This window comes from Leptonychotes weddellii, chromosome 10 (genome assembly GCF_054177405.1).
Source record: "Leptonychotes weddellii isolate Sample4059 chromosome 10, ASM5417740v2, whole genome shotgun sequence".
In the NCBI taxonomy this organism is placed as follows: Eukaryota; Metazoa; Chordata; class Mammalia; order Carnivora; family Phocidae; genus Leptonychotes; species Leptonychotes weddellii.
The window spans coordinates 116,785,447-116,797,530 of NC_138378.1; the positions used below are offsets into that span (position 1 = coordinate 116,785,447).

General features: G+C 57.5%; 3 protein-coding genes across 3 annotated transcripts in view; 1 reads left to right on the forward strand and 2 right to left on the reverse strand.

The window, feature by feature from the left end:
* The window catches only part of KLF11 (KLF transcription factor 11), a 9,211-nt gene extending 8,775 nt beyond the window's left edge, over positions 1–436 (reverse strand). The window contains exon 1 of the mRNA XM_081797212.1: positions 229–436. Within this exon, the coding sequence (XP_081653338.1) occupies positions 229–270 (42 nt within the window). The 5' untranslated portion in view covers positions 271–436. The remainder of the gene's footprint in view (positions 1–228) is intronic.
* HPCAL1 (hippocalcin like 1) overlaps positions 1–12,084 on the reverse strand; it is a 327,988-nt gene that overhangs the window by 266,860 nt on the left and 49,044 nt on the right. The window lies entirely within an intron of this gene.
* LOC115942447 (cystin-1) overlaps positions 1–12,084 on the forward strand; it is a 133,029-nt gene that overhangs the window by 37,674 nt on the left and 83,271 nt on the right. The window lies entirely within an intron of this gene.

Sequence of the window (12,084 nt, forward strand, 5' to 3'; positions counted from 1 at the left end):
GGCGGCCGCTGCGGAAACGCCAGACAAAGCTACGCGTAGGGCGGCGCGGGGCACACGCCCCCGGGAGGCCGGGCGCGTCCCCTGGCCCTCCCAGTTCCGGGGTCCCCCTGCGCCCCTAACCGTGCGGCCGCGGCAAAGCCCCGTGCATTTCCGCCCTCCTCCGCGCCCAGGACCCGCACAGGCGGCACGTCCCCGCCTCGCCCCTCGCTCAGATGGGCGTCCACTCACCGCACGCGCGTCGCCCGGGCCCACGGAGCCCGGAGTGTGCATGGTGCCGGCGGCCCGGAGGCAACAAAGCAGCTGCGGGGCGGGAGCTCGGGGCACGGCTGCACCCGCACCTGCGCCGCGGGAGGCGGCGACCCGGAGTCCCTGCAGCCGGCGGGAGCCTCCGCCCGCCCGCGCCGCTCTGCCCCGGCGCGGCCCTCGCGGTGCGGGAGGGGCGGGGCGGCCGCGGAGGGAGCGGCCGGGGGGGCGTGGCGCGAAGGCAAACCAAAATACACCGCGCCCCGCCGGGGCGGGGCCGGACGCCCGCCAGCCAATCCGCGCCCGGTCTTTGCGCCGCCGGCCAATGGGCGCCGCGGGGAGCCGCGTGATCGGAGCCTGGCCGCGGCGTGATCTGGCAGGGCGGGATGCGGCACGTGTTTTGGTCTGAGTGAGGGGCGGGGCCTGGGGGGGGGGGGGCCTGGAAAGTAGGGGAAAGGTCCCGGCGGCAGCGGCGGCTGCGGCCAGAGGGATGGGCGGTGCGGATGGGGCCGGGGAAGTCCCTGGGCAGGACTGGCTGGGGAGGGGGGGGTCGTACTTAAAGGGGTCCCGCCCGCGCCCTGCCCAAGTGCAGGCCCCCATGGAGAGAATTCGTCCCGTAGAGGGAACCCACCAGGTTTTGCTTGCTTGTTTTTGTTTTTAATTTATCTCCGGTTGGCTCCTAGGAGTGCTTCCCCCATGGGGAGGAGTTTTGAAAGCTGGCTGGCTCCAGGTGACATTTCTGCATCTGTGGCTCCTTTCTGCAGGCACCCAGAACCCAAGCTTCTAGACGTGGGTCCGCCTTTGACGCCCCTTCCCAGGCACCTCTGGGCCCCAGTTTCCACTCTTTTAAGTGGGGGTAGGGTGAACCAAGATCTGAAAGGTGCCTGCTGACACCCTCCATTCTTCCCAACCCCGTGTAAGCGTCACCCCCTCTGGGACTCCTCTGGCTTGAATGAGAGAGATACCCACTGGCATCTTTCTTCCCCCTTCTACTTGGGTGTGGTTTACCCCCTTCTGCAGCTCTAAGTTCTTGCCGATCAGGGGCCAGGCTGTGTTTACGTGTGCCCCTACAGCCTGCAGCTCAGCGTGGGGCAGCCCTTCCTGCGCCCACACGGCCCACAGCTGCCGAGCTGTGATACGGGTGGGTGCAGCCGAGGTGCAGAGGCCGCCGGGAGGAGTCCTTGGCCTAAAAGCGAACTGCAGGAGAAAGTAGAGGATCCGTGCTTGCGCTGTGGGGGCTGTGCTCTGAGCTAGAGAAGCCCTGGGCCCAAGGGACAGGCCACAAGAGCATGCAGGGCCTCCTGGTAAGGCAGCAGGGGAGGCCCAGGGGTCTGGCGGCTGATCCTCCTCACAGTTCTGCTCCGCTTGGGTAGGGGGAGGTAAGCTGACCAACTACTCTCCATTTCTTCTTCAGGCCCACTCTGGCACATTTCAGGGCCTGTCACTTTTCTGTTCCTTCAGTTCTTTGTTCATTGCCTCCCCTCCCTAGGTTGGGGAGCTTGTGTGCGTCCCTGCGAACCCCTGGTGCCGGACTCACCGCAGGCACGCTGTAACCATTGGTTGAAGGAGTGAATAAAGGCAAGCACCTTCTACCCCTCGCTCCCCCCAACTTGGACATCCTGCAGACACCTCTAATTCTCTGTCCTTGAGACTGAACTCACAGTCTACCCAAATCTGGATTTCTCATCTATGGGAAGGGCATCGCCAGATACCCTGATACTTCACCCAGAGAGCAGAGTCAACTTGGACCCTTCCCTTTCCTGCACTTGGTTCCTTTTGCCAATTACTTCATGCCCTTCTTCTTCCTGACTCTCTCTCAGATCGCTAGCTTCTTCTCATCACCCACTCGTGCCCGGCCCAGGCCACCGTCCTCTGTCACCTGAGTTGTTTCCACTGCCTCCCAGCAGGTCTCCCTGCCTCCAGCCTCATTGCTTACCATCCGCCCTTCATCTCACTGCTAGAATGATCTTCTGGAAGGAGAGACAGTACCAAGCCAGTATGCAAACTCTCAGCTGGAAGCCAAGTAGCTACAGGACTGAACCTCGCTCCTTAGGCAAGAGTCCATGACTCTGCATAACCAGCCTGGGCCAGAGCTTCCTGCATCATGCCAACCAGTTCCCCCAATCCCTTATTCTCTTGCTGTCCCCCCTCCACTGCACTAATACAGAACTCTGTGCGTGCAACCACACCCCACCCCCCAACAACGTCAGGTCACGTCATTCTCTTCTGCTTTGCACACGGTGTACCTTCTACATGGAACACGGCAACCCTTCTCCACTTTGGCTCCGTAGGACTGCGTGACTCCTCAGTGAAGCCCTCCCTGACTGCCATACAGCAGGACAGCTCAGCAGAATGCTAAGTGCAGGGTTTGGGAGTCGGACTTGGATCCAAATCCCAGCCGTGGCAGTGTGGCTAAGTCACGTGGCTGGCCATGTCTCTGTCGCATACGAGATGACAGCTGCTGGCCGTGAGTGTGGTGTGTGAGCTTCTCCCACATCAGGCTCTGTGCCTGCTCCCTGGGCAGCAGGAACCCCTGGAAACTTGGACAGCAGGCTGGCTCAGGGCTCTTCAAGTATAAGGCCCCGTCCTTCCCTTGCCTAGCCCGTGTTACGGACGGACAGACCGACAGGCCTTTGCTCCTGCTGGTCCGTCCTTATTTCTCCCTCACCTCTACCCAGATCCTGCTTCTCCATGAAGCCTTTCTTCTCACACATGCACGCGAAGCTGTGGTTCCTGCCACATCCTGGATGCTGGTCCCGCGTGGAGTCAGAGGAATAGTGACATGTTTGTAAACTACAGACCGTTACAAGTCATTCACTCAGAGACATCACTGAGACCCTCAGACGGAGTGTGGACAGACTGGTTGTGGACACGGACAACCGCCACTGAGCAGACCACCACCACCTTCCTGTGTGACTTTGCCGACAGAGTCTCTGTGCAAACGTGCTCTTACCCAGCGGACAGTGTTCTGTGCACCTTCTGCACCTCACTTGCTGATTTCGCCACGTGTCTTAGAGGGTGTTACCTCTCCGTTCACAGACATCAGTCTCGTGCTTTGTAAGGGTTAACTGATGGTCCATTATACAAATGTGTCAGAGCTTACTTTCCTCCTGGTTACATCAGCGGGCTGTTCAGGTTATGTCCAGCTTGCCAGGACGTGATGTCCAAGCATTGTTTGCCCATGTTCGAGGACACCTACAGAATCGCCTCCTGCGACTGGAGTTGCTGGGTTAACTGCCCTTGCATTTCTTTTCTGTCCTTTTTCCTTTCAGTAAACGTCAGTGAAGCACAGTACGGATCCAGGAGAACGTGGAAACGTAAGGGTACCACTCACTGAATTTGCACAAGGCACACACTTGATGTCACTGGCACCTGGATCAAGAAACAGAATAGTAGCAGCATCCTAGGAGGGCCCCCCCCCCGATCCCCCCCAGGATAACCCTGATCATGGCTTCCAACACCAGAGGAGATTTCTGCATGTATTGAAACTTGTCCCGAGAGAATCCTACAGTTCTCTTTGGGGTCTAGCATGTAGTCACACGTAATCGGAATTCATTTGTCCTCGAGGCAGAACATGCCATGATGCACTGGCCCATCTTCTGCGGATGGGCATCAGGACTGTTTCCAGCCCGGGGCCACCACGAATGCAACCAGCAGGACACCTCTCATACGTGAGTACGTGCATCTTAAATTCAGAAAGATTGTCACGTTTTCCTCCAAACATGAATTCGTGCCGATTTATCCCACCAACAAGGGACTGCAAAGCCAGTCCCCTATTTCTTCACTAATGCTGGGCCGCCTTGAATTTTCTGACCTTTACCAAGCTAAGTGGAAAAAATGAGAACTCATGATAGTACGTTGCATTTCTCCGATGGAGTTTCCTTCAGAGTTTTTCGTGTGTTTAAAAGCCATCTTGATTTCTTTTTCTGTGAACTTTGGAAGGAAATTTTTTTTAAAGATTTTATTTATTTGTCAGAGAGCAAGATCACGAGCAGGGGGAGGGGTAGAGGGAGAAGCAGACTCCCCACTGAGCAGGGAGCCCGACGTGGGGCTTGATCCCAGGACCCTGAGATCATGACCTGAGCCGAAGGCAGCCGTTTAACCGGCTGAGCCACCCAGGCACCCTGGAAGGAACTTTAAACGACAGTACAGAAAGTTGAGCATGTTTATATGCTGGAGACAAGGGGCCAGTGGAGAAGAGTGAATGATGCAAGACAGAGGTGGGGGTCTGACGGGAAGGGGGAAGGAGGCAGGGGAAGTGTGTGTTGGGAGGATGGGGGACACACAACAGGGAAGTTGGCCCTGCGCAGGAGGAAGGGCTTGCCTTGTGGGAGAACATGGGAAAGGAGAGAAAATGGCTGGAGATCCAGGAAGATTCTGGGTTGGAGAGGAGAGAAGGCCAAAGTGTTTACGTATGCTTTGCCTTCTTGGTGATGTGGGAGCCATCTACCAGGGAGCGGGCCCTGGTGGGATGAGAAGGATCCGGAACAGACTCAGCCAGGGACAGTGACGGCGATTGCCTGCCACACTGAGGGCCCAGTCCTAATGTTGGAGTGACCCTAGACCAATAATTAGGCTCTTGTCCCAACTCTGGGGATTAAGGTACTAGGTCACCTGGGGTGGGCTTCTTTCTCATCTTTGAGCTCAGTTTTCTGACTCTGCTCTGTGATTCTAATCAGTCCTGAACTATGATCAAGTTCGTTGTCATGGTTTTGTTGCATTTTTTCCCTCATGTATTTAAGTACAATTTAAGGACTATCATTTATTACAAAGATTAGATCCTCTTAATTTTTTCATTAGGATGTCCTGTGGTTTTTTTTTTTTTTAAGATTTTTAAATTTACTCATTCAAGACACAGAGATAGAGAGAGAATATGAGCAGGGGGAGAAGCAGAGGAAGGGGGAGAAGCAGGCCCCCCGCTGAGCAGGGAGCCCGACGTGGGGCTTGATCCCAGGAAACTGGGATCATGACCTGAGCCGAAGGCAGACGCTTAACCATCTGAGCCACCCAGGCGCCCCAGAATGTCCTGTGTTTTTGAAAGAGGTAGTGATAGCAGACGGTACAGAGTGCCCTAACCTGTGAAAACAAAACATTGGCAGCCCCCCAAATTTGTTCTGAAATTTTGTGGTCAGTGAAATGCCCAAATCTGGGACTCTCTGGACTAGATGTTTCCAGAGGCCCATTCCATCTCTGAGAGCCAATAAGGGCTGGCTGGACTCCCTTCCCATGTTGAGCTGGGAGGAGCTGATTTCAAAGTCAGAAACAGAGGCTGGAGCCGACTCCTCTGCACTCTGGCCTGGGCCTGGCAACAGCCCGGGAAGCAAGGACCCACGGCAAGCAGACTCAGTCCTCCTCCTGACCCTCAGCACCCCTCCCCTGGGTCACTGACTGGCAGTCCCAGGCCTTACCAGCTCTCGAGGGTTTCAGCCTTGGCCAGGGCCCAGCTGTGGAACCACGAGCTGCAAAGCAGAGCCCGCCGGGGGAAGGGCAGCAGAGCTGACATGGGGCGGGGGAAAGCTGGCTCCCCGTGGGGCCTGGGTCCCGTGCTGCTCTCTTTCCCCCTGAGTTGAGCTCACTGATGACTGGAAGCCACACGAGGACCAGAACCTGCTGCAAACCCACTAGCTGGTTGACTGTGGTCTGGTGGACTAAACGACTTCCCTAATCACTGACGGACTAGAGGATGGATTAATGAATCACCAACCCACCAATCTCCCACCTGTTGGGTGATGGATCCGCCAGCCTGGCAGTGGGCACCTGCCACTCCTAACACCTTAGGGCCCCTGTCCTCCCCAACCCTGCCGGGGCACTGGCACTGGGGGGAGCAGAGTGGCTTGTAGGGGTAACCAAGGCACACATCATCCAGATTTTTATAGATGGGGAAACTGAGGCCCTAGTGAGTCCACACGGAGCCGCCTTGCTCAGGAGAGAAATGATAACGATGTCCTGTGTGATGTGCTTGAGTTATAAAGGAGGCTCGGCTCCACAGACCCTAATCAGGTACCAAACGTGGGTCAGGAATTCGGCAGGGTACCAACTCTCCCACCTTTTCCGTCCTCTGCTTCAGCCCCGTTTTACGATGAAGAGACCGAGAGCTAGAGAACTGGAGCCGCCTGCGTACCTGGCGCTTCGGACGCTGCGGACGCCACAGCCCACCTCCTGGGCTCCAGGCCTGTGCTTCTTTGTCCTGTCTGGACAACAGGTGCTAGGAGCACCTGTGAGTCCCTGTAAGTGGGCCCGGGGCGGCCGGGGGGCGCTGCTGTGGCCCCCACCGGACCCACGAGGATGGCCAGCCTGTGTGTTATGTCTTCAAACCTTCCAGGGGGGAGAACCAGTTTGCATCTACGGGTCAGGCCCCCAGGCTCTGGAAGAAAGGTCATGTGGGCTTCAGGCTGCAACTTTTGCCAAAGGAAAGCCTCAGCATGGGCCCGCCCAGAGGCTTTCTGAGGGGGTAGGTGCTTGGTGGGGGACCTTGAGCACCCAGGCAGGACAGCCTGTTGTACTGGGAAGGAGACCCCCTGTGGTGTGCTGGGTGCTGCGTGCCCCTGGGGGACGAAGACCAACCCCCGGCCTTCAGGTCCCACTTGGCAGAAGAAAGTGACCCACGGACAGGGGACTGAAGGACACACAGGTGCAGAGGGAGCAGAGGACCCCCGACTACCTCCGCCTGCAGAGCTGGTGGAGGGTTTCCCGCGGGAGCTGGCTTTGGAACTGGCACTAAGGGACAAGTGGATGGTAGCCATCCGGGGAACGGAAGCGACGTCTTAGAGCTGACACACTCCGTATCCCCATTGCATACACAGCGGGTGCCCAACAGAGTGAAATAGCTTCGGAAAAAGACCTACGAGGGGATCCAGGCCAGCAGTTCTCACATTGAGCAGCATCTGAATTCCCAGGGGCGGGGAGGGGGGGAATGTTAGAACACACACTGCTGCGCCCAGTAGGTCTCAGCTGAGGGTCTGAGAATTTGTGTTTCTAACAAGTCCCCAGATGTCGTCGACACCGCTGGCCCAGGGACCAAGCTGTAGAACCATGGATACGGCCCAACCCCCTGGTTTCGTGGAAAGAGAAACAGACCCAGAGCACAGAAGCAACTTGCCCAAATCACCGTCCGAGGGTGCACAAAGAAGCTACTAGAACCCACCTCCAGACTGATTCCCAACTCAGTGCCCTGTCCCATATGACACAGCCCCCTGGACGGAGGCCCCCGGGCTGCTTTCTTGGGAAGAGCCCAGGAGAAAGCCTTTGGAGGCCAGTGTGGTCCTGGACAACAGCAGAAACGGCCTGCTGGCCTGGGAGGGCAATCTCCCCGGATCCCCGTGGCCACCCAGCCCGTCTGCCTGGCCCACTGCCTGGAGCCGGCTCTGCTCCCAGCCTGGCCTCGGCAGTGACCCAGCACCACGCCGGCAGGGGCCCGGATGGGCAGCAGGGCCAGCCGGGCCAGCAGCTCAGGGCGTTGGCGGAGTGGCCAGGGGAGGAGCATCTCCCAGGGGCACTTGTAAGCGACCTGCAGGGGCCTGAGCCCGGATCTGTCCTGCTCTTCGCTCCTGCGCTCTGGGGCGCACCAGGCTGAGCCTCCATCAGGCTGTCCTGTTCCTGTGGCCCCCCCACCCCCCCACGCTGGCCGGCCCCCTGACCCAGCGTAGGAACAGATTTCAGCTCCTTGCAGGAAATGCCTTGTCTACACAGGCCAGCCACAGCTCAGGGCTGAGCCGCCCAGCTTCACCCAGGTGCCTGGCCTGCCGCCAGCTGCTTCCCCGGGCACCGCGGGACCGCTGGGTGGAGGCCCCTGCTAGCTGTGATCTCGCCCCTCTGCACAGCCTGCAGTCGGTGTCACTCTCCGGTGTCCCCACATGGCCTCTCTGCAGTCACACTGATCAGAGTTACCATCTCCGTCTTGTCTCCACCCTGAACTGGGAGCTCCTGCCGCTCTGACCACAGAGCAGGCCGGTGTTGACTGGGCTCACTCTTCCCCAAGAAGTGAGCAAACCACCTAGCCAGGAGGAGCTTAGGAAATGCCGCATGCCCTGATTTGTCCTGAGCCCCTTCCTGAACACCTTCCTTGGGTCGCTCTCGGGGCCGGCCCACCCCGGCATCAGCAGAGCTGGGAGGAGCAGGTGCTCAGTGCTCCGGGTTGGGGAGAGGCTTTGCCGCCTTTCCCTCTGCCTCCTGCCAGGTGGGGACTCAGGTGACACCTGGCCCCTAGGAGGCTCTGGGCAGGAAGGCAGGAGGTACTTGACCGAGGCAGTTATCACGAGGCCAGCCTGGGGTTTTGCTGTTCTTGCAAAGCCAGCATGTTCCTGATGAAGCCGCTGGGGAGACAGGGGTGTGATACAGTTCTTGCCCTCATGGACTTCACTCACTAGCTGTGTGACCTCGGGCGGGTTGCTTAACCTCTCTGAGCCTGTTTCCTCATCTGTCAAATGGGGATAGTAAAAATATCTACTTACAGGCGTGTCATGGGGATTAAATGAGTTGATGCTCATGTAAATTGTTGGCTAAGGTGTCTGCTACATACCGAGTACTCAGTAAATGAGAGCTAGAAACCTGTCCTGTGATCGGGAGGCTCACAAGGAAAGTAATGGTAATGGTGAGGTCTGATGGGTGCAACAGGAGAGGAAAGTCTGGTGGGCAGAGCTATTTTAGCTGCTCAGCTCTGAGGCTCTCAGAGAGGAGATAAGCAAAATGCATTGTAATTAAGCAAACACGAAGGAAGGGACCGTTGTCTGGTACAGAAGAAGCCCAAGCTTGTAGACATGACCAAGCACAGGGGGCAGGCGGGGGCTATTCTCATGGGTGCTGAGTTGTGTTGACGTTATGGACCCCCAAGGAGGGGCGAGCAGGGCGCGGTAGATCTGTGTTATTTTTCCTAAATTCCATAACCCTGGTCGAATCATGAGCACTGTTGGACAACTCAAATCAAAGGACACTGCAAAATGCCAGGACTCTTCAGAGGGGTCAAAGTCATGACATTCAAGGAGAGACTGAGGAACCATCCCAGAATGGAGGAGCCTAAGGAGACACGAGGGCTCACCATATTCATCAGCATGCATGGGTCCCCAGTCCTCTCTAGCCTCAGCAGAGGGCTAACTGCACTGTGGCCCCTGGATGGGACCCAGGAGTTGTGAAAGGGCATTGGTGGGAAAACTAGTGGACTCCGAATAAAGTCGGTTTAGTCTGTAGTATTCTCCCGATGGTGATTTCTGAGTTTTGATGAGCTGACCCTGGTCACGTAAGATGCTAGCCCTAGGGAAGCTGGGTGGAGGGTATGCCAGAACTCTCTGTACTATCTTGGCAACTCTTCGATAAATCTAAAATTATTACCGAGAATTTTTTTAAATAATGCGCTGTGAGAGATGACTCGGAGCAGGCTTTCCAGACAGCGCGCGCGGGTGTGCATGTGTGTGCAGATGTGGATTAGGGAGTGGTACATGCGTGCCAGGTGGCTGGAGGGGAGGCCGTGGAGGCTCGGGGCGGGGGGCCAGGAGCGTGGCTGGGTCCGAGCGTGAGGGGGCCCTGGGAGACAGGCAGGGCCGCCAGGGGCATAGCCTCCGGTAAGCCACAGTGAGGAGTTTGGGTTTCTAGGAAAGGGGATATGTTGTGCTGGCCAGAGCTGACACCTCAGCTCTCAGGGGCACTGGACAGATGCCTGATCTGCTCCATCAGCAGCCCTCAAGTCCCTCAGCCCACTGAGCCCTCCTGCTCCTAAGACGTAAGGAAACAGCTTCAACTGCTCCAGCACAGCCCTTGTCCAGTTGGAACCCCGCATCCTTCCCAGTATCCTCAGGGACCCCCAGGACCACATCTCTCCCTTTGTGACCAGCTCTGAGAACCTGCTCGTGCAGATTCCTCCTCCTCTCCTCATCTCCTGGGCCTGGAGTGCCCTTGGATGAGCCTGATCCTTCACAGCCAAGTGCATGGACACCTTGACTCAAGGTCACGCTGGAGGAAGAGGTACAAGTGAAGACTTAACGCAAAGCAGAATGTCCCTGTCGTAAAAGCCCGAGTCCTCGGGGCGCCTGGGTGGCTCAGTTCGTTAAGCGTTGACTCTTGATTTCAGCTTAGGTAATGATCTCAGGGTCCTGGGATCGAGCCCTGCGTCGGGCTCCTTGCTCAGTGAGGAGTCTACTTAAGATTCTCTCTCCCTCTGCTGCTCCCTCAGCTTGTGCACACACACTTTCTCTCTCAAATGAATACATAGATATTAAAAAAAAAAAGCCAGGTCCTCTGTCCTCCATGTGCAGTGCCCCCCATGTCTCTCCTCCCCGGCTGCCTGACCCCCACCCAGTTAACTCTGCCCCTCTGCAACCCCATAGTGGGCAGGCCCTGGGGGCCGTCTTTCTACAACTGGTGACCCACAAACCTAGGCAGCTCTCTCCTCCAAGAATGGTCCTGCTGCTGGCTCTCGGATGGATGGCGTTTTCTCCCTCTCTACCAGCAGTGAAGAGGGCTATGTAATAGGATGTAGTAAGTGCACGGACCGCCCCACGAGGGGTGCGCCCCCCAGCGTGAGGTGTACATGAGCCACGCTGGGCAGGAGTCCATCAGGGCCGTGAGGATGCCTGCCTCGGGTGGGCTGGCTGCTGAGGCCCCAGGGCCGTCCTGGGGTTCTGGAGGCTCATGGCGGCCCTTGCTCCCCGGAGCCTTGGGCAGGTCTGGCCAGAACAGGAGAGTGCCACCAGCCTGCAGTGGGCAGCCTATTCTAGCCGGAGCTGCAGTCCCCACGCCCAGACAGGGCCTCCTTTCCTCTGGCCTCACTTGCCTGAGCCACCTGCCATGAGCCACATACCACGAGTCCTGGCTTGGTACCTCCCTTTCAGCATTTACACCAACCCTGCGAGTAGAGAGGGTTTGCCGGGGAGTCATTCTGAAGCTCATGGCCCCACATCAACCGTCTACCAAGAATTCAGCGCTGAAGGCTGGCCAAGGGTCCAGGGAAGAGGGCCCCAGAGTTCCCTTCGTCTGTAAATGCACTTTGTCTTTTCTCACCATATTCATCAGCATGCATGGGTCCCCAGTCCTCTCTGGCACTGGGAAGCCACCTCAACTGGCTCACACAGGGTTAAACCCCCAGAGAAATAAGGCCTCAGCAGGAAATACCAACTTGTCACCAGCCTCCCCCTGGGCCTTCCTCGCTCTCCCACTTCCGGAGGGCACAGGGCGCATGTTTTCCCCTGGGCTCCTTTACCAGGATGGACATTGAGGAGGGCACAGGATGTGATGAGCACTGGGTGTTATAGAAAACAAATGAATCACTGATCTCTACCTCTGAAACTAATAATACACTATATGTTAATTGGTTTTACATTTTTTAAAAATGTAAAAAAAAAATACTTCCCTACCTGAGTTGTTTTAAGAATTAGAGGTTTTGTTCCACAAAACATGGCACTTAGAGCCATCCAATTACCACCCCCTCCCCCCACCCCGCAGAGCAGGTTATTTTTTTGGTGTCCCTGGGCCCAACTTTCCCCTCACATCAGGACCGGTTTTGATGTTGGGTGGGCGGGGCTCTTTATTTTCTGCCGGGGGAGAAGGGGACAGCTGTGGGACTGCATCGACTGCCCCGGATATGGGAAACCCTGGGGGGGGGGGCAGGGCCTGGAGTCCCGTGGACAGGGGAGGCACCTCTGGAGATTGGGTGCAGAAAATGAGGTCCCTGAGTTTGCACCCCCCTGGCTGGCGAGCTGGCCCGGCCGGGTGGTCCCAGGGGGCTCTCGGGGAGCACACTCGCCCAACAGCCAGGCCTTGGAGCGTTTTTGGACCCAGTCTCACACTTTGTGCTCAGAAGCTTCAGTGCAGGGTGTGGAGACCATTCAAGTTCCCAACCAGACCCCGCGGGGG